General features: G+C 48.4%; 2 protein-coding genes across 2 annotated transcripts in view; both read left to right on the top strand.

Moving 5' to 3' along the window:
- Positions 1-6,517, top strand: part of EHD4 (EH-domain containing 4) — a 100,616-nt gene extending 94,099 nt beyond the window's left edge. Inside the window, exon 6 of the mRNA XM_006831743.1 lies at positions 5,654-6,517. Within this exon, the coding sequence (XP_006831806.1) occupies positions 5,654-6,190 (537 nt within the window). The 3' untranslated portion in view covers positions 6,191-6,517. The remainder of the gene's footprint in view (positions 1-5,653) is intronic.
- A 6,689-nt stretch (positions 6,518-13,206) lies between these two features.
- Positions 13,207-20,623, top strand: part of SPTBN5 (spectrin, beta, non-erythrocytic 5) — a 56,037-nt gene continuing 48,620 nt past the window's right edge. The window contains exons 1-5 of the mRNA XM_006831894.1: positions 13,207-13,413; positions 13,640-13,807; positions 16,682-16,798; positions 19,177-19,334; positions 19,941-20,169. Coding sequence (XP_006831957.1) covers positions 13,207-13,413; positions 13,640-13,807; positions 16,682-16,798; positions 19,177-19,334; positions 19,941-20,169 — 879 coding nt within the window. The remainder of the gene's footprint in view (positions 13,414-13,639; positions 13,808-16,681; positions 16,799-19,176; positions 19,335-19,940; positions 20,170-20,623) is intronic.

Here is a 20,623-nt window from a genome sequence, read left to right on the forward strand (position 1 = left end):
CTTTACGGGAGCAGAACGCCTCATCTTTCTCCCACGGAGCCGCTGGTAGTTTCGAACTGCTGGCCTTAAGGTTCGCAGCCCGATTTGTAACCACTACACTACCAGCAGGTGCTAAATAAATATGTGCTTCATGAATTAATAAGTTAGTGGATGTTCATATCACACCAAGCCCCAGGGTAATGTGTGTCTTCCTCTGGAAGTTGAAAGTCAATATCTTCCAATCACTATTTACCATAAGGTCAGCCTGGCCCTGACCAGAAGATCCTCAGGACACGAGGCAGACCTGGAGCCCACCGGGGGTCTGGCTCACTACCATCTGATACTCCGGCTAGTTGCTGTTGCCCAGGAAACTGGTGACTCATGGGTATTAGTGAGTGTCTGCTTCAAGAGTCTAGCACCCTCTACAGACTTGCGTGGACGGCCTGGGGACATGAGCTGAGAAGGAGTGTATTATATATCACCTTTGCAAACATTGTGGTCACAGTGAGCTTGCAGGTGCCAGCTTGAAGTCTCTGTGTTCTCTCACTGGTGACTCAGGTAAGCCAGGAGAGAGGAAGCTGGAGCAAGAGCCAAACATGTATCTTGAAGGCTTTTCCCCGGTACTGGGTGAGGCCCTGCAGTTGGGCTGTGAAGCTGCCTGGACCTGACTCACCCCCTTTGGGGAGAGAATCTGATTTACTGCAGGAATGTGTCAGAACACTGGAATCCCCAGCCTTCTAGCTGACTCCGTGTCCCTCCTCCTCAGCAGAGAATTTGGACCCAACAGCTGAATGAGTTGGCAGCACCTCAGCAGCAGAGGGCAGCAGAGCCGGCCCTATCTGCTCTGAAACCTCAGAAGGATTTGAAAACTGCTTCTGGGGAACGTTGGGGGTGAGTGGGCGAGGGATAAACCTGCAGAGCCTGAGCTCCAAATTAACCTTTGCATCTTGGGAGGGAGCAATACCGGGATACCTGGTTTGGTGGCTTCAATGATTAATTGTTGGTAAGTCTTTAAAGTCCCAGCGTGCATTCATACCAATAAACAGACTTCTGTTATGGGCTCACCGTAGTCAAGGGTGGGTAGTAGACATTGAATTATGTCCCCAAAACATATGTTTTGGAATCCTAATTCCTATACCTCTGAGAAACCATGGTGCCATGGTGGTTAAAGCACTCGGCTGCTAAGGTAAAGGTTGATGGTTCAAACCCACCAGCCACACCATGGAAGAGAGCTATGCCGATCTACATCCATAAAGACTGACATTATTGGAAACCCTGTAGGGCAGTTGTCCTGTCCTTTAGGGTCTCTCTGAGTAGACAGCAGTAGGTTTGTACCTGTGGATGTAATCCCATTTGCAAACAGGATTTTCTTTATGTCACAGAAGCATTATCAGTGTATGGTATGTCTTAAACCTGATGGCTTTTGAGATATAAAAAGAGCTAGACACAGAGAAGCAAATACAAATGGGGTGACTTCATGTGGAAACCACCAAGGAATTAAGGAACCAAAGCTGAAGATACAAGGACCTTCACCCTCAGGTGATCTCCCCCTCCCATGGCTCAATTTTCAACTGAGAGATAGATCGGGGACAACAACACGAGTGAGGTATGCACACCATAGAACAGTCAACCATTGGTGATCAAAAGGGCAGTATTTACCCCAGGGCAAAATTCAGAAGGTTGGGAAAGGAGGAGGATTGGAAATAAACACAGGCAGGAAGTGGGGTACACGATGTTACAGTGAGGAGATTGCAACCAATGAGATGAAATAAAATGTATTGTTTATTAACTATAAGCTGATGATCTCCCCAGTAAACCTTCACTCAATAAACAATAAAGAGTTTGAAAAAAGAAAAAGAGAGAGAAGGACCTTCTCCCAAAGCCTTCCCCTGAAACGGGTGCCCTAACTTCAGACTTTAGCCTCCTATATTGTGAGGAAATGCATTTCTGTGTATCAAAGCCACCACCTGTGGTATTTCTGATATTGCACCACTAGGAAATGAAGCAGGGATGTTGCTAGTCTACCTTGTACCCCACACTCCCTGGTCAGACCTGTGTGTCTGGGGACTGCAGGGATAAGAGCTCAGGTCTGTTTCCTCGGTGCCCTCTTGTCCACGTCTGCAAATATGTGGCCATTTCCCCTGGCTGGTTTTCCAGAGCTTTGCCATGGAATCCATGTCCCCTGCAGACTGGTGGAAAGTTTGGGCGGACCGCCCTCATTTGTCCTCAGGTCAGACACTGAGGCTCTGTGTGCACTCAGAGCTAAGGCTCATTCATGAGGAAATGGGGTAGGTGTCCATGCACCCAGGGGAATCCACACTTGTTTACCACAGAAGCACTTGGATTTTTGTGTAGGATCCCTGCTCCTCCGCCTAGCCGGGTTTTCTCCTTTCAGTCCTCTTGCTTGACTGATACCTTGGTAGCAGCAGGAGCCGAAAGTGCTGGTTGCAGTGTTTGGTGCTGGTGTTGGAGATGACATTGCTGGTGACTGTGACCTGTTCAGTATGACGGAGACACAGAAAGCGGAATGTGCACTAGCATCCAGTCTGCACCACCCTGCATCTCCAAGCTGAGCACATTGCGTCTCTTACGGTGTTTCCTCCGAGCCCAGCATGTTTGACAGCCACAGAGCTTGCTATTTGAGAAGAGTTTCAGAGGCCCCTCTTTAGAGCTTTGTCAGCTGCTTAGCTGTCAGCTCTATTCCATCTATCATTAAAGCTCAGGACTCCACATCCAAATAAGAGCTTAGAATTTTGCGCTGCCAAGACACCCTCCAGACCACATTGTTAGCTGTCTACTGGAAACAACTGCTCACCAGTGGGGGACAGTGAACATGAATAATGGTCTATCTGTACTGTTTAATATTATGCTGCTAGTAAGAAAGGGTTGTATAAAAATTAATATCATGAAGAGAGAGGAGTTTCTTTTTAAACCCAGGTTTCTAAACAGTGTAGTCTTGTTCAGTTAGAGAAAAGGCAGACAGGTATACCCAAAACTAGTAACAGAGGTATTGCTGGATGATGGAATTGTGTGTGATTTCTTTTTGTTCCCACTTGCTTACCTGTTTTTACTCCATTTTTTTTTTTTTCATTGGAAGGATGGATATTTATAATATAAGAAAGTTTACTTTGTCCGTTACTGCCTGTCATACTACTTCTGTGTGAAGCAATAAGATCTGAAGGAGGCCTGAATCCTCTCTACCTCAGGATCCTTCCGTTCACCCAGATGGCCCCTCTCAGACCCCTCAAATGTCCACAGAAGCCAAACAAACCTGCCATGCCGACTAACAGTGTCATGGTAGTCAGGCCCACTCGGGCAAGGCAGAGGCTTCTGGAGAAGGCCCTGCGAGTGGGGAAGTGGCCTTGAGAAGTTGGAGCATGTGTGGAGTCAGCCCCTGACTGATGCCAGCATGAGCTCACTTTCCATACAGCCTCACAACCTAGACCTGGTAATCACCACCACAGTGGGTGAGATTGACTCTCTAGGGGGAACCAAGGCATCCCACTTCCATGTGAGTGTTTTTCCAAGTCTCCTAAAGAGCCAATAAAATAAGCTGATGCATGTGGCCTTTAAAAAAAATCAGAGACCTGCCATACCTAGAATTCTCTGCACTTAGCAGGCAGAACTGCTATTGAAGAGACCTGTGAGGTCCCTCACATCCAGCCTGACTGAGTTCACAATTCAGGGCCACAGAGCTTTGTCTGTAGCCATGAGTGGGTGGTTTCTTCCCTCAGACAGTGAGGACTGTAACCCTGGGGTCCAGTTGAGGCACTCCACTGTTTACAGGTTTACAGGTGCTGCAGGGGTCTCCAGCTTTAGTTGTTTGGGAATAGCGATTCCCTTCCTGTCCCTTTTAATTACTTGGTTTTTCCCTTCTAATGATTTTTGTATATTTGTTAATATCCTTATTTCACTGTCAAGGTAAGGCAAATCCTTTTTTAAAGTAGAAGCTAACTAAGAGATTGGATTATCCTTCCTCCATTACAATATAAAAAGCCCCTTGAGAGCAGGGACTGTGGCTTTTGATATACATATTTATAGTCCAAGGCCACAAAGAGGGTCTAGCATCTGGTAAATGACCCTGGTGGATGAAAGCAGGGCTGACTGACAGGATGATGGGTGGATGAGTGAGGAAGTGAACCACGAGAAGCAGGATTGTTTCTCCAGGTGCTGTGGTGTCTTGCTGTTTGATACCACCTTGATCAGGCAGCTTTTGGGTCTCCCAGGGGCCTCTTCGAAGCCTTATATGCTGATGACAAGTAGAGCCAGGCCCTGCTTTGCCCTGCCGAGTGATACTTAGTCCCATTGGCTGATTTTATTCACCTTGGCTCCCCATCCCTACACCTTGGCCTGTTACCAATTCAATGTTTAATACTTGTCCATGTGTTTGAAATGACAACTGAATTCATTGGCTCCGCCTCAGTATCTTTTTGGTGTAACTTCCATGCGCCTGTCCAGTCTTTGCCTTTGTGGGGCTGTTCCTGTAGGGGTCCTGGGCTCAATCTTCAGAGATTCCTGATATTTCATCATAGAGCCAGTGATAAGGTACTCTGAACTATGTTTGTGTTTTTGTTTTTCAGCTAATCAAAAGCAGCACCCTTAAATCATTGTTTACCTAAGTACTGTCCTTCTGTCAGGGCAAGTCCCAGCTGTGCCAGCACAAAACAACACTAATCACAAGTCAGGAAACATCATACTGAGTCTTACTTTAAATGATAAAATGCTAATTCTCTAGAGCACTCAAAAAAAAGGCAGGGTGGAAGAGAGAGAGTGGTATCAGAGTCTCAGAAGATCACACATACAGCTCTGGCAGACACTGACTACTATAGAATAAATCATGGTGAGTCCCACGCCACTTGTCTCGTGCTCCAAAAGTCACTCTATTATTTTCCTGGAGTCATGGTGTGGTGCTGTAGGATAAGCACGAGACTGCTCACCACAAAGCCAGCAGTTTAAACCCACCAAGCACTCCTTGGAAACCCTGTACAGTATTGCTATGAGTCCGAATTGACTCCACTGCACTTAACAACATTACTTTCCTAGGGCAACCTTAGCAAAGAACAAGAACAGAAATTTGTCATGTCATAGTTCTGAAGGATGGGAGTCTGCGGGTACTGCGGATTCCAGCTGAAGGAGAATCTACTGTGTGCCTACTCCTAGCATCTGATGACAGCAGGGAATCCTTATGTTCTTGCTTGTAAATGAGTCTTTGCTTCCATCTTCACCTTTCCTCTGTGTGTCTGTCTCTCTGTCTTCTCCATATAATGGGTACCACTCAGATTCGAATCGGGCTGCTAACCTTAAGGTCAGCGGTTCGAAACTACCAGCCGCTCCGCGGAAGAAAGATAAGGCTTTCTACTCCTGTAAAGATTTACACCCTCGGAAACCCTGTACAGGGTCTCTATGGGTCGGAACCGACTCGACGGCACTTAACAACAACAACTCAGATTAGATTAGAACCCACTGTACTCCAAGATGACCTCATCTTAACTGAGAACATCTTCAAAGACCTGATTTTTGAACAAGGTTCATGTTCATGGGTACCTGGGTTAGGACTTTAACATATCTTCCTGTGGGGCACACTTTATTCCATAGCACTCTCCTATGATGAATCAGATGTGGGGACCCCACCAGAGAGAATCCATAACCCAGTGTGTGGTTTGTCTTCTTGCAGGAACAACTTGAGAACTATGACTTCACCAAATTCCACTCACTGAAGCCCAAGCTGATCGAGGCTGTGGACAATATGTTGAGCAACAAGATCTCATCCCTGATGAACCTCATCAGCCAGGAGGAGATAAGCATGCCCACACAGCTGGTGCAAGGTGGTGCCTTCGATGGCACAACAGAGGGCCCCTTCAACCAGGGCTACGGGGAGGGTGCCAAGGAAGGTGCTGATGAGGAGGAGTGGGTCGTGTCCAAGGACAAGCCTGTCTATGACGAGCTCTTCTACACGCTGTCACCTGTCAATGGCAAGATAACAGGCGTCAATGCCAAAAAGGAGATGGTGACCTCCAAGCTGCCCAACAGTGTCCTGGGCAAGATCTGGAAGCTGGCCGACTGTGACTGTGATGGCATGCTGGATGACGAGGAGTTTGCACTGGCCAAGCACCTCATTAAGATCAAGCTGGACGGCTACGAGCTGCCCAACAATCTGCCCCCTCACCTCATACCCCCCTCTCACAGGAAGTTCCTGCAGAAGGCCGACTGAAGGGTGGCCGACAAACGGGGTGGGCGGGGCGGCCTGGGAACCAGGGACCTGGACCTGAGGTCCACTCTATCATTAGCTAAGGACCCTGCCCAAAGCACTGCCCCTTCTGGCCTCAGCTTTCCCATCTGTAGAATGGAGAGGACAGGCACCGGACACAAGATGGTCTCTATGGTCCTTTCACCTCAAAAATGCCCTGAGTTTCTATTGCCATGTGGGGAGGGTAACAAGATTAAAGGTGGAGAAGAATGGGAAATTGTCCAAAGAGTGCTCAGAAACCTGGAGAGACAGCTGTGGAGTGGGGGCTGGCTTTGTGGAATCCCAGGCACCCCTGGAGCAGTTGAGTCTGAGGCCTGCCTGGGCAGTGCATCATCTTGAATAACTCTGTAGCACATGTCTGCCCTCAGAGGACACCAGGAAGGAAAAAAGATCTTATTTATTTTGTCTCCTTCAATTTTCAGAATAGAGATAATAGAACAGAAAGAGCATCTGCTATCTCCAAACTGCTTACCAAAGAGAAGACCCAAGTGTGACGGAGGAAGAGCTGTGTCTGTGTGCTCCATCCCACCTCCAGGCTCTAGCAGAGTACATCTGTCCCAGCACACCACACTGGCCCACCCTCCTGGGTCCCCTCCCGAGACCTTCCCTGGAAAGCTGTGTTTAGTTTAAGAATTTAGAATTCTCAAGCTTTATTAGCCCCTGGCAAGATTTCTAGTATGCATTCAATTCTAAAGATTAGCTTTTCATACCAGCCTGTCCTGCCATATGTGGTGGTGGTGTTCAGTGCTGTCGAATCAGTTCCAACTCATAGCAACCCTGCATAGGGTTTCCAAGGAGTGCCTGGTGGGCTTGAACTGACTCCGGTTCTAACCCACCTTGCAGTCCAGCACATTAGCCTGCAGTGTCACAGTAATATGTAGCACTATCTTATTTATCACTCTCTAACAATTCTGGGAAAAGGGGGTTCTGCTCAGTCATCAGGTAGGTGTCCCCAAGCCTCCTCTCACAGAAACCTTTCTTGGGGCCAGCAGTGTCCTTGGCACAGTGAGTGGGTTCAAGGGTGAATATGAGTCCAGTAGAAGAGATCAATCTACAGCCTCTATTTTTGTAGAAAATAGTTATTTTTATTATGCCCAGCTTTGTGTTTTCTTCCCCTTACAGAATAAAAGCCTTTATACCAAGGCAGTGTGGTCTGTTCACAGCTGCCCATCACCAGGCCGGTATCATGCACGTATCCTGACACCACGTGCTCTTTCCTCCGCCCCTTGTGTGCACCTGCGGGCTGCCCCGCACACTCTCACCACCCGCTCCCTGCTTCGTGGCTGCCTGTGTGGGTGGGGTGCAGGTGTGGTGCATCGTTATACAATAAGAGAGAAGATAGCAATGGCTGTGAAGCCGGCACGGGGAACGAATGAAATCAGAGCTGTCCCATGTGCCCCTTCCAAAAACCACAGGCTTGCTTTTTTTTTTTTTCTTCTTCTTTTTCTGTCACCTGCCTACGGTGACATTCAGGTCAGAGCTGCAGACTGAAGATAAAGTAATTATTTGGGGGAATGTATGCAGGTCCCCACTCTCCCACTCCCCTGTTTACTTTATGAATAGTTTTAAGAGAATGAAATGTGCTTTTTTTCATCTTAATGATTACTTTTAAATTAATGAGACATCTAGAAAAGACCCAGTTCTTCCAAGTCCAGTACTGTAAGGTGAGCAGACAGCTCCATGAATGCATAAGGGCAGCCCCAAAGGTGTCAGCACCAAAAGGCCAACAAGACAGAAGAAAAAGGAAATCATTTGTCCAAGGTTTAGTTGCCCATGTTGGCTGATTTTCCATTCAGAATTATTTTACTTTACTTTACTGTTGTTCAATTGTCATATATAACCATATATGTCACATGAATATATATTTTTTAATTTCTCATGTATGTGTATGTATGCATGCATGGCCAAGTTTCATTTATGTAGGGCCATACAGGAAAAGTTTTTCAAAGGGGACACAAGCTTAGGTTTGTGGCTTCTGCATGCAAGGAAATTTTTCAGGCATATTGGTCTCACCTTCCCTGCTCCCTTTACCCTTAGCTGAGGGATCCAGACAGCCCTTTCCCTTCAGGGATCTGGTCTTGCAAAACAAATCGAAGTCATTTGTCCATTTTTCTTAATATCCTCCTAGAACTTGAATTCACTCATCATGGAAAGTTGATTGAAAAGGAAAATAATAGGAAACTAGGGATAGTGACCAAGCGAGGACTCAGGGTTCCCAGTTCAGACAGATTTCCCCAAGTGTCCCATTCACCTGTGAAGCCCAACTCGCTCGCAGGATGCAGAGCAACACTCCAGGATCTGCTTGCCTTGACTATACAAGGGAGCTGCAAAAAGTTCACAGGAAAACTCCATTATCTTTTCATTACGTTTTTCCATGAACTCTTTTTGAAGCCCACTCATATTGCCCTTCCAATAGCACCAGCCCGGTTTTCAGTGCCCCTTCCAGAGTGTTTACGGAGGGGAGGAGGGCAAAAGTAGGTAAACCTAGAACTGTAAATCTATCTTAATGCTCACCATGATTCCAGAGCAGGAAGTCTTAAGAAACTTGAAGCCCTATTTTCTAAATAACACAAACCCCTGTAGTCTTGTGTTTGGGGGTGTAGGGGATGAAAACTTTAGCCTACTCCTCCTGAAGTCAACTTTTAAATTCTAAGCCTGCTAATGAGGCCCTCCTGAACCTGTTTGTTAAAGCAACATGGCAGTGAAGAGACTTGTAGAAACTCCCCATGGTGACATGCAGATAAGATGTTCAACCTGCTTCCACCTGGCCCAGCTCAGTATCACCTGTCAGTTCTTGTCTCTCAAGACTCCACTCAGCACGCCCCCTGGATGACCCTGGAGGGTCACTCTTCACGGGGGAAGGTTGTTCATCTAGTTTTCATTTTTTCTCGAGCTGGAGTGGGTTCCCTATTGAACACTCAGCATGCAGCAAAGCATCTGTGAAGTTGGGACTGTGGTTCCTCATAAGCTCATGGACTTTCAGTTGCTGAGCCTCTTGTATATCACAGAATTCCTCCTGCTCTCCCAGCCCTCCTGTCCCACACCCCAGGCCCCTGATCACTGTCAGTTCTGCTAGGTCTCCTACGGGAGCTCCTTTAATTCCACCAGGAATGAACCTGAGTGGGTACTGCCTGCACCTTTTCTACTTTGTACTGTAACACTTTCCTTCTGCCCAAAGGCAGATATAGAACAAATTTCTTTGAAGATAAGAAAAGCATTTTACTGTTTATTGCCTCCATGGATGTGGTAGAGGACTAACATTTTTAGGACAGATAACAGGTAAATGGGAGTTGAAAAGAGTGTATCAGCTTCCTTGTTACTTAACCAATGCAGTTAATACACTATGCTTTCATTTTAATTTTTTTGTAATCTTGTTCAGAAATGTCAAATGAACACAAAAATGACATAGTCTACTGACCAATAAACTTCTGAAAAAGAACTTTTCTCCCACTGATTCTGGTTTTCAGGATAACGTGGACCAGCTTTTTGAAAAGTAAGACATGAATCCACTTTGAAATCATCCTGAAGGGGAGGGTGTCCCTCTTCTCCACGCCTTCCCTGTGACATCAGACTACCTGCGTCCTCTCTGGGGCGGCGGGGAGTCTGCCCATAAAGGAAGGTAGTTCTATCCTGAGGGAAAGTTCTAGCCCAACTAGGAGTGATGGGTAGCCAAGCCTGGGGGGAGTTAGGAAGGCAGAGGCTTTTGAGCCCGAGGACAGAAGCTGTCATTAATAGCAGACTGTCAGTCCCTGAGCACTCTGAAGACTTCTTCAGCAAGAAGACAGGACAGGAAGTGAAGTGATCCTGGGCAACTTGCCATACCTCATGGGTGAACTGCCCACTATGGACATCTAGGACTTACATCACAGGCACCCACTGACCCTGTTGGTGATGTTGACCTGAAATCTCCTTGGCAGAGCACTCGCCCTCCCTCCTCAGTCTGAGTCACAAAGTTTGCATCCTGATCAGGTTGAGCCAATTGGATATTTCACCCCACTGGTCACAGAAGTTGATTCAAGATTTGGCAATTGGCCTGATTCAAGTCTACAAGAGCCAGGCCCCCAGAGTTGCTCCAACTATTAGGGAAGATTTTCTCTCTTTGAACTATGCAGTAAGAAGAAGGAAGACTTTAGTGAAACCGAATAAATGATATTGAGACGACCAAAGGACCAGGCAGCATAGGAAAAGACAATCATCCCCAGGGTATGGAGATGGGGACAGGGGCCTTCCTAGAATGCACGATGGTAACCAGGGCTGAGAAGATAGCTAGAAAGTGGACAGTGAGGAACAGAAAAGGATATTCTAAGCTGAGAGAGTAACAAAAGTCCAGACATGAGGCAGGAAGGTTCTGGTCCTGACCAGGAAAGAGAGAAAATGGAGCAGCCTGGGGTGAGTGAAAGAAAGAAGTCTGCTGGGGACACTGAAGGCTTCCAGCCAGACTGATAACCAGGTTTCTACAGCAGGCAGTGGGGAGTCTTCATGGGTGTGACCAGAGTTGTGCTTGGGGAGTGTAAATCGGGTGGCCATGTATAAGTTGACATGAAGACAGGGTGACAATGGTTATGGGACCCTGCTGGGCAGTCTGGGTGAGAGTATTATGGATTGACACATCCCTCAAAAATATGTGTCAGCTTGGCTAGACCATGATTCTCAGTATTGTCATTAACATTTTGTGACCTGATGTAATTATTCTATGTGAGGCAGAATTAATGGCAATTATGTTAATAAGGCAGAATTAGATTGCATCTTGAGTCAGTCTCTCTTGAGATATAAAAGAGAATAAACCAGCAAGTAGATCAGAGGAACCTCAGTACCATCAAGAAAGAAGAGCTGGGAGCAGAGCACATCCTTTGGATCCAGGGGAAGATTGATGCCAAAACACATGAAGATCTCCAAGTGATGTTGAAAGGAAATAAGGACCTTCCCTCAGCCGACAGAGAAAGTCTTCCTTAGAACAGGTGCCCTGAGTTTGAACGTCTAGCCTCCTAAACTGTGAGAGAATAAATTACTGTTTGTTAAAACCATCCATCTGTGGTATTTCTGCTTCAGTGGTGCTTGTGTGCCACCAAGTCAATTCAACTCATAGCGACCCTGTAGAGGGTTTCTGAGGCAGTAAATCTATGGGAGCAGAAAGCCTCATCTGATAGATTCGAACTAGTGATCTTACATTTAGCAGCCCAGCTCATAATCCACTATGCTACCAGAATTCCTTTTTAGTTATTGCAGCACCAAATAAGTCAGAGTGACCGAGGAATGCTGGGCAGCACAGCCAGCAGCAGTCTCTGGTGACTGACGAGACCTGGGGCTGATAGTGGCAGGAGGGATGTTGTAGGAGGCAGAGAACAGAGAAGTTCCTTTCAGACTCAAGAGTGTGTCTCACCCCAAAAGCACCAGGCTTCTCAATATCCCCTCACCCTGACCACCAGTCAGGGGTTTAGGTGTGACTCATCTCTGCCCAACCCTCCAGGGAAGTCTATGCAGCTACTCTTATCACCGGCCTTGGCTGTCCAGGTGCCCCCTGAGAAGACATCTGCTTGCAGTCTACATTGCTGGACAGATGCAACCACAGGTTCATCCTCTGGTCCAGGTTCAGCCCGACAGTTCCACGAGACTCCCATTCAGGACACACTTTCCCTCCACCAGTCATGCCCAAGGCAGCTAAGGAAAAGTGAGGTATCCCGGGCTCCCTCTGCAGCCCTGCTTTAGTGTGCCTTCCATGGGGCTCAAAATAGTTCACACTGTCTCTGGTCTTAGAGGAAACTGTCATTTCCATATCCTATACAACTCTGGGTCACCCCTTCCCAGGGAAAGCCCCTCTCAGAATCTAGCTCCCCAGGTTTAAGGGAATATGCTGCCCTCTGCTCTGGGTTAAATGGGTGCTCATTTCTGTCAGGGCCTGCAGAGCCTGACCTGGCCTAGCTCTGGACCCATATTTGCCCTCTGCCTGCCATGGTATCCCTGGATATGGTGAAAGGACAATGGCCCGGCATGCTCCCCCATCCCCTGCTGCTGTGGATACCCACAGAGACCACCAGGTGCTGAAAGCCAATCCCAGGTTGGAAAGTGGGCCTAGAGGCTCAGTCAGCCTGCCTTTCACCCAGACTGCAGTAAGCCCATGTGACCCCACCTAAGGTAACAGGATTGGGACTTTCATGAACCCACATGTGACCATCCCATGGGCCGCTGTGTCCTGCAAGTCAGGAACCCCACCTAGAGGCAAGGTGGGGGGATGATGAAAAAGATGCTCTAGCAATGGGCCTAGAACATTTTTCAGCCACCCCCTCCCAGTCTGTTCCACGCCCTGTGGCAGGTGGGAGGACAATGCCAGCTCTGTGCAGCTTCCAGACATGTTGGCTCAAGGGGAGGGCCCTGATGTGACCCCAGCTCCAGCCCAGCCTCTCCTAATGCGGCTGTTTTTCCCTCATAGCCCCTGTGATCTGCCATCTCCATCTATTCTCCTCCCCAGACTCCAGATATCACTAAGGTGAGCGGGTCCTGGTTTACCTTCCCTCTGCCCTAATCAAAAGAGCTCTGGAGGCATTGTGGGTTGGGCGTTGGGATACTAATCGCAGGTCGGCGGTTCAAACCCATTAGCCACTTAGTGGAAGAAAGATGAGACTGTCTACCCCTGTAAAGATTTGGTCTTGGAACCTCTATGGGGCTATTCTCCTCTGTCCCATTGGGTCTCTACGAGTTGGACACAAGTCCACAACAGTGGGTTTGGGGATGGAAAGGGGGTATTCAACCCCAGGAGCAGCCGTCCATCACTGCAGCCCAAGGACGATCTCTAGCAGCAGGTGTTCTGAGAAGAACCCCCTAGAAGGTAGGGGGGACAACGGGGCCCTGGGACATTTAAGGGCAAGGCACCAACCTGAACACAAGCCCCACCAAGTCCCCCATACTCTCCCAACAAGTCGTCAGCATCTACTCCTCCTCCACCCTCCAGCCCCACATCACCTCCAGGCTTAGGGAAATGCCCAATGGACTGGTCACCCCCAGTCCCCCGCAACTCCTCAGGGCTCCAGAGCCCCTGCAACAGGAAGCCACAGAATGGTTCTCTCAACCCAGGTCCCAGAATGGACTCTGAGTATGAGATGGGCCACATTCGCAAGCTGCAGGCCCAGCACACACGGATGCAGGAAAAGACTTTTACCAATTGGATCAACAACATCTTTCAGCACGGCCGTGTGAGTAGAGCCAGCTGCCCCCACAGCCTGCCTGGGCCATTGTCCTAGCTCCCTGGTGACTTGCCCCTGGGGTGGACTGTGAGGGCATTTGGCTACGGTGCATTTCTTGACTCCCTAGCAGAGCTGAGGCCTATGCTCCTTCCTCTGAGCTATGCGTCCCAGGTCCTAAGATAGGGAAGACAGGGCGGCTGGGCAGTTGCCACACTTTCCCCCATCCCCTTTCCAGGTGGGCATCAAGATCCAGAACATTTTCACAGAGCTGAGTGATGGTACCCACCTACTGCGGCTGCTGGAGCTCATCTCAGGGGAGGCTTTGCCACCTCCCAGCAGGGGGCGCCTGCGAGTGCACTTCCTAGAGAACAACAGCCGAGTGCTGGCCTTCCTCAGGAGCAAGGTGGGCATGCGTGGAGGGTCTGGGCTGGGACTGAATACCGGAGGAGCAGGTAGGATCTAGAAGAGCAGGAGACCAAGCCCCTCCTCACACAAGACTGGCAGAAGCAGCAATCATAATCCCTTTTGGGATAAAAATATGGTTTTGTCTATAATAAGAGAGAATTGCAAGATTTTAAAGCTTAAAGAATTTTAGTATTAACTTTCTCATTTCATAAGTGTGAAAACAGAGACCCAGGATTATTGATCAGACAAGAACCATGGTCAACCAACCAGCAGAGCCCTCTTGTGGAGCTATGGGAGACAGGCTGAGGCCAGAAGCAAGAGGAGGAGCCCCAGCCCCTGGGCCACTGGGCCCAGCAGTAGAAGGAAGGGTCTTGGAAAAGTTAGACCAGAGAGCAGAGGGGTAGCCAAAGTCACCTGAAAGAAAGGGACAGAGGTAGTGGCTAAAAGGAGGCAGGGGCTCTAGGGACATGGAGGGGCCGTATCTTGGTTTCTTACTGCTGCTATAACAGAAATGTCACAAGTAGGAGGCTTTAATGAACAGACATTTATTGTCTTCATTTCAGATGCTAGAAATCTAAATTTCAGAATCCTAAGAGAAGGTTTACTCGCTCTCTTGTCTCTTGGGGGGCGGGGTCCTTGTTTCTTTTGCTTTAGTTCCTCGGTTCCTTGGAGATCTTCATGTGGTGGGTCATCTTGCTTACCTGCTTCTGTGCCTAATCTGTTCCTTGTATATCTCTAAAGTGATTGGGCTAAAATGTATCCTATACAGATCATTAACATAGTAAAAAAAAAAAAAAAACCTATTCCCAAATGGGATGTTGTGTGCTCTCAAGTCCATTCTGACTCATACCTATCCAACAGGACAAAGTAGAACTAGACCCGTAAGGTTCCCAAGGCTGTAATCTTTATGGGTGCTGGTGTGGTGTTGTAAGATAAGCACTCGACCTCACGGATGGTTTGAACCACAAGGTCGGCTGTTCAGACTCACCAGCAGCTCCTCAGAAACCCTTTACAGGGTCACTATGAGTCAGAATCAATTCAACGGCAGTTAACAACAACCACCACAGGGGAAAAGTAGGACAGCTACTGTTGCATGGAGGGGATTACAATTACTGAAATGAAATGGAGCATATGATTTGTTGGGTATGCGACTGATGATCTTGTCTGTTAATCTTCACTTCATTCACAATACAAAATTTAAATCCTGTGAGCACAGTTCTACTCTGTAGACACACATGGGGTTCTCTTGAGTCTTAGACTCTGTGGCAACTGTTTTGCTTATATATATATATATCCACCATGGCCATGACCAAGTTCAAGCTCCCAGTACAAAATACACACAGTTAACTCTTGTGAGCTGGTATGAGGTAACTTCAACACTTCACTGACCAGATCATCCAACTTCAAGCTGAGGTGAACACAGAGGGTTCATATGTGCCAGAGAGAATATGGAAGACCATGTGGTGGAATCATTTAGAGACCAGTCAGGATGCACAAAATACACCCAAGAAGAATATCAGGGACACAGTTCCCGCCATGCAACCGGTGAGGGGCCGAAGATCTTCGTTCAATGAATATCAATCAATTACCCACTATGTGCCAGACACTACTGGGGGTGTGGGTAATGCTTGGAATACATCAGGGAGTAAATCCATAATTTCTGCTAGCATGGGGTTACATTCTAACAGTTAATAAATAATAAGTAAGTATATTATGGACACCTGGTGTGGTGCTGTAGGATCAGCACTGGGCATTGAACCACAAGGTCCACAGTTCAAACCCACCTGTTGTTCCTCAGAAACCCTATACAGGGTCGCTATGAGTCAAAACCCACTTGACCAGTCAGTCAACCACACTTAATAACAACAAGTAGATTATTATATAATATATTAGTAATGCACGATGTAGGAAAAAATAAAAACTGAGCAGGGAAAAAAGATCAGGCATGTGTGTTTGTGTGGGAACAATCATCCTCGGGTTTCGATTTAAATAAGGTGGTTAGGGTAGAGGTTTCATTGAGAAAGCAGCATTTGAGTAAAAACTTAAAGGCAGAGACGAAGACAGCCATTTGGATATCTAGGGGACATTCTTTTCAGCTAGCAGGAGCAGCCAGTGCAAAGACCATATGACGAGTGTGCTTACAGTCTCAAGGAACTGAAGAGTCCTCTGAGCCTTGAAGCCATGCAATTCAGGAGAGTGAAAATAAGCCAGGGTGAGGGGGACCAGATCCTGTGGGGCTTTGCAGGCCTTTGTAAGGACACTGGGATTTATTATTCTGTCTCCTCTGCATTCATCCATCCTCGTGTGAAGTGGCAAAATCCAGGGCAGCAGGTTCTCAGCTTCAGTGTATGTAAGAACTGCCAAGGTGTTTGCTAAAATGCAAATTCCTGATTGGATGGGTTTGGGCATCTGACATCCATAGATAGAGGTGGGGCCTCATGATGAAGAGTGCCAAAGTCCGAGTGTGGACCTCTCAGCTGCCTGTCATCCAGACCACCCACCCAACCTCTGGAGGTCCCCAGCTGCCCTGGGAGGTGGAGGTGGACAGTGGCGTGTTTGGTTCACTCATTGTTATGACCCTCATCCTTTCCCCCCCCCCACACACACACATACACACCTGGAGTTACTTGTAGCCCACCCAACTCCAGTGATCCAGCCTAGCTACAGCTTCACCATGTATATGTTTGGGACCAAAGCCCCAGCCACTCAGAGAACAATCATTTACCTGCCCTTGGTCCCTTGCCTGCATCTCCCTTGGGGTCCTCCTAGCTGGGGCAGCATGGATTCCAGAAGCCTCCATCCAGCAGCTGACCCCTAAAGTCCTCTCTGACACACAGGCTCCATGGCTGAGCCCAACCAACTGTACCCACAGGTGCCAATACCCTTGATTGGGCCAGAGAACATTGTGGACGGAGACCAGACACTCATCCTGGGGCTCATCTGGGTCATCATTCTGCGTTTCCAGATTTCCTGCATCTCCCTGGACAGGGTATGTCTCAACCCCAGCCCTGGCGTCACATCAGGACCCTGGAGGCAAAGTAGTTCCATCTAATTTCTATGATCCCCACAAAAGATCCATGTTGCCCACAAAATTAATATTCACTCTTCAAGCTCTGGTAAAGAATTCAGAATGTCAGCGATACTGTAACGTGCTGACGTGAGAACAAGAGCCACGAGAATCAAGTCACTCACTAGTGGGGGACTGAAATAACGGACAGCCCCACATTTTACTATCAAGAGAGGCAGAGAGAGGACAGGAGAGTGGGGGCCTGGTGGGTAAGGCGGCAAGGGAGACAGCAGAGAGAAGGAGGAAAAGGTATCACCAACCATTCATACTTAGCCTTGAAACCCCGCACCTTTCCTTACTCCATGATGTGCTGTTGGGGAAATCAAGTGTTCTAGAGGCCTCCCAGCCCTGAAGGTTTACTAAGGCCTCAGTATCCCATCACAATTTTTGTGGTTCTCCATCTTTCTCCATTCTAACTCTCCCATCCCCAGTTACTATAGAAAGAGATACAAATATAAAGTCCTTTTTATTATCAATTTTTATTTTTTCACACTTTCCAAAACACTACCTAAAAATGATTCCAGCAGGTTAAGAGCGCCAACCTGGAGTAAACGAAACTCCGCTGAAAAGAAGCCATAAATGTAGCTCAAATCCAAGAGACCCCTTAAAACTCAGGCTATGACTTTGAGCCCCCCAAAGGAGGGGCCTTATCTGTCTGTGTCCCCCGAATCTAGTGCACAGTGTTATTGTTGTCAAGTGCCATTGAGTCGGTTCCGAATGACCCTGTATAGGGTTTCCAAGGAGTGGCTGGTGGGTTTGAACCATCAACCTTGCAGTTAGCAGTCCAGTACTTATCCTACAGTGCCACACCAGACTCCATAGTTGATGGATTAATGGCTGGATGAGTCTCTAACTGACCTAAGGCTCTTTTAGGAAGCTAGATTCCCCAGACCACTAAACCAGTTTCAGGTGCCCCTGTAGCCCTTTCCTTTGAGAGCAACAAGTCATCATCGTCCTCTGACAAGCCTGACCACTGTCCCTCCTGCTTGGTCCACGTATGCACAGCCCCTTCAGGCCCGCTCCCTACATAACTCAGAGGTACACCAGATCAGACTGCGCTTGTACTCTCACGGGTGCATCCAACTCTCTCCCAGGTTCACATCTACCTAGGCACATGAACATTCTCACAACAGACTCAGGTTTTCCACCACATCTCATCTATCCTTGCCCCTGGGTTAATAAGCCTGACTCCAGGACTTTGGGGCCCATCTCTGCCTGTCTGTGCGGTGTCCATCCTACCCAAGCTCCCGTGCCCAAGGGGCAAATGTTTTTGAACTCTTGTTTTGAGTTCAAAAACAAGATTGGTTGGGATGAGAAGTGTACAGAAAAAATCAGGAAAGGAGGAGACAGTGGGAGTGAGAGAGGAGAAAGGAGAAGAGGGGCCCTAAGGTGTTAGGAAGCAAAGGCATGGTGGCTAGCGAGAAGGTACCCCTGAAGGAGGGCAAGGGACCTGGGGGCTAGCATAGGGGATGCGGAGCAAAGAATAGGAGATGGAAGAAGAGGAGGGAAAGAGTGGAAAGGAGAGGTGAGGGAAGGGCAGATGGAAGGTAAAAGTGGCAGAAAACCTGAGAAACACACTGAGGTCAGGGAGGGGGAGTGGAACCAGATGTAGATGAGTCACATCCCAGTCAGAGGAGTGTGATGGACAGGTGGGCTCTCGAAGACATTCCTGGATCTAATCCAACCACTCCCTACATAGATGGGGAACGCGGACAGCTTTCTAATCTCTCTGGTTCCGACTCATAGTGACTCTGTATAGGGTTGCCAAGGAGCGGCTGGGAGGTTTGAACTGACAACCTTGTGGCTAGCAGTCCAGTGCTCATCCTACTGAACCTCATTTTGTCATCTGTGGGATGTAAATAATAATAGTGCTGACTTCCTAGACTATAAGGGGTTGAGAGCAAGGTGCCTTGGGCTCAGGACCTGGCTTACAAGTGACGGTGAATTCGCTTAGTGAAGCCAACCTTGATTCTGGAGGCCCAAGGTTGTTTAGCAGATGCCGATCCCAAGAAGGGCTCACCAAATGGCGACTGTGGTTGCAGTCACTGGTTGTGACTGCAAAGCCAGGTGCTCTGAAGTGATGGCTTTGAGCTGGCCCACTTTGGAAGTACAATCTTTCTCTCATCCTCAATCCCCGCCCCACCAAGAAAGAAATGTCAGAATCAGGTGTTCTGAAGAGAAGTAAGTCAGCATGTGACTCCTAGATGGGAGAGATCAGGCCCTGCATCTCCCACAGCCTGCAGGCTCTCCTGCCTCCCAACCCCTGTTCAGCATGGGGACCCCGCCCCCCTGTCCTACAGGAGGAGTTTGGGGCCAGTGCAGCCCTGCTGTCCACCAAGGAAGCTCTGCTGATCTGGTGTCAGAGGAAGACGGCCAGCTACACCAACGTGAACATCACCGACTTTTCCCACAGCTGGAGAGACGGGCTCGGCTTCAGTGCCCTCATTCATACCCACAGGTGTGTGTGTGTGTGTGTGTGTGTGTGTGTGAGCATGCATGTGTTGTGTGCATGGAACCAGCACCCTCCTAGTCCTGACCTGGCCTGAGGTAGGCTTCAGCCTCCACCAACTGAACCAGTTGCTCCAGGACTTGGGTCTTTGGGGGTCTGTGTCCTCAGCCTACTTATTCTCCCACATGCTCTCTGACCCCTGGATCCTGCATGAATGAAGGTCAAAGTGAAACACAGAATTAGAGAGGGTTGGAATCCCACCGTGCCCCCAAAGCCTGTTGGCAAAGTCTGCAATCCATTAGCCTGTCCCCATATTCTGTGCTCCTCAATTCTATTCACAGGCTTCTATCCACAAGTGTCTTGGGTTTTGGAGAGTCTCCCCACTGTCCACAGGCTCTGGCCTCTGAGCCAAATTAATACTATGCCCCCCACCCCCACCTCAACCTCTCCAGCAGAACCCTATCACTGTTCTCAGATAACTGTCAAGCAAGCCTGAGGTGTGAATGACCAGTTGGAGGGTGCTTGCATTTTTAAAGCAATAAATTACAACCTGAGGTTTGTGAAAGCTGAGAATGCATGTGTGACTCGTGAAGGACATTTCCATTCTCTGCCCAGGCCAGACCTGATAGACTACAGCTCCCTGCGCCTGGAGCACCCACTGCACAACCTCCACCTTGCTTTCCACGTGGCAGAGCAGGAGCTGGGCATTGCTCCACTGCTGGACCCTGAGGACGTGGTGGCCATGCAGCCGGATGAGCGTTCCATCATGACCTACATCTCCCTCTACTATAACCACTTCTCCCGCCTGCACCAGGGACAGACTGTTCAGAGGAGACTAGCCAAGGTTGGTGGTAAAGGGAAGGCAGGACCCAGGGAGCCGTGGTAAAATGGAGATGATAATATCTGGTTAATAGAAGGTCATCGTGAATGTTCAGGAGCCCCTGGGTGGAACAGTTAAACTCTCAGCTGCTAACCAAAAGGTTGGCAATTTAATTTCACCCCGAGGTACCTCAGAAGAAAGGTCTGTCGCACTACTTCCAAAAAACTCTTTGGAGCACAGTTCTACCCAGACACACACGGGGTCGCCATGAGTCAGAAGTCAACTCAACAGCAAGTGGTTTGGTTTGTTGTGTTTTCAAGGGAGTGTAAGTAAGGAGCTCAGCAAGGTAACTGGTCCACAAGGAAAGCCAGTGCCTCTCCTGAGAGGGGCTCAGGCTGTTAAACTCCGTAATGGTATTAAAAGGCTACAGAAGACCTGGGATTTACACAGTCTGCAAGAACAGGAGCGAAGAGGCCCT

This window comes from Chrysochloris asiatica, unplaced genomic scaffold, assembly GCF_000296735.1.
Source record: "Chrysochloris asiatica unplaced genomic scaffold, ChrAsi1.0 scaffold00004, whole genome shotgun sequence".
Taxonomy (NCBI): Eukaryota; Metazoa; Chordata; class Mammalia; order Afrosoricida; family Chrysochloridae; genus Chrysochloris; species Chrysochloris asiatica.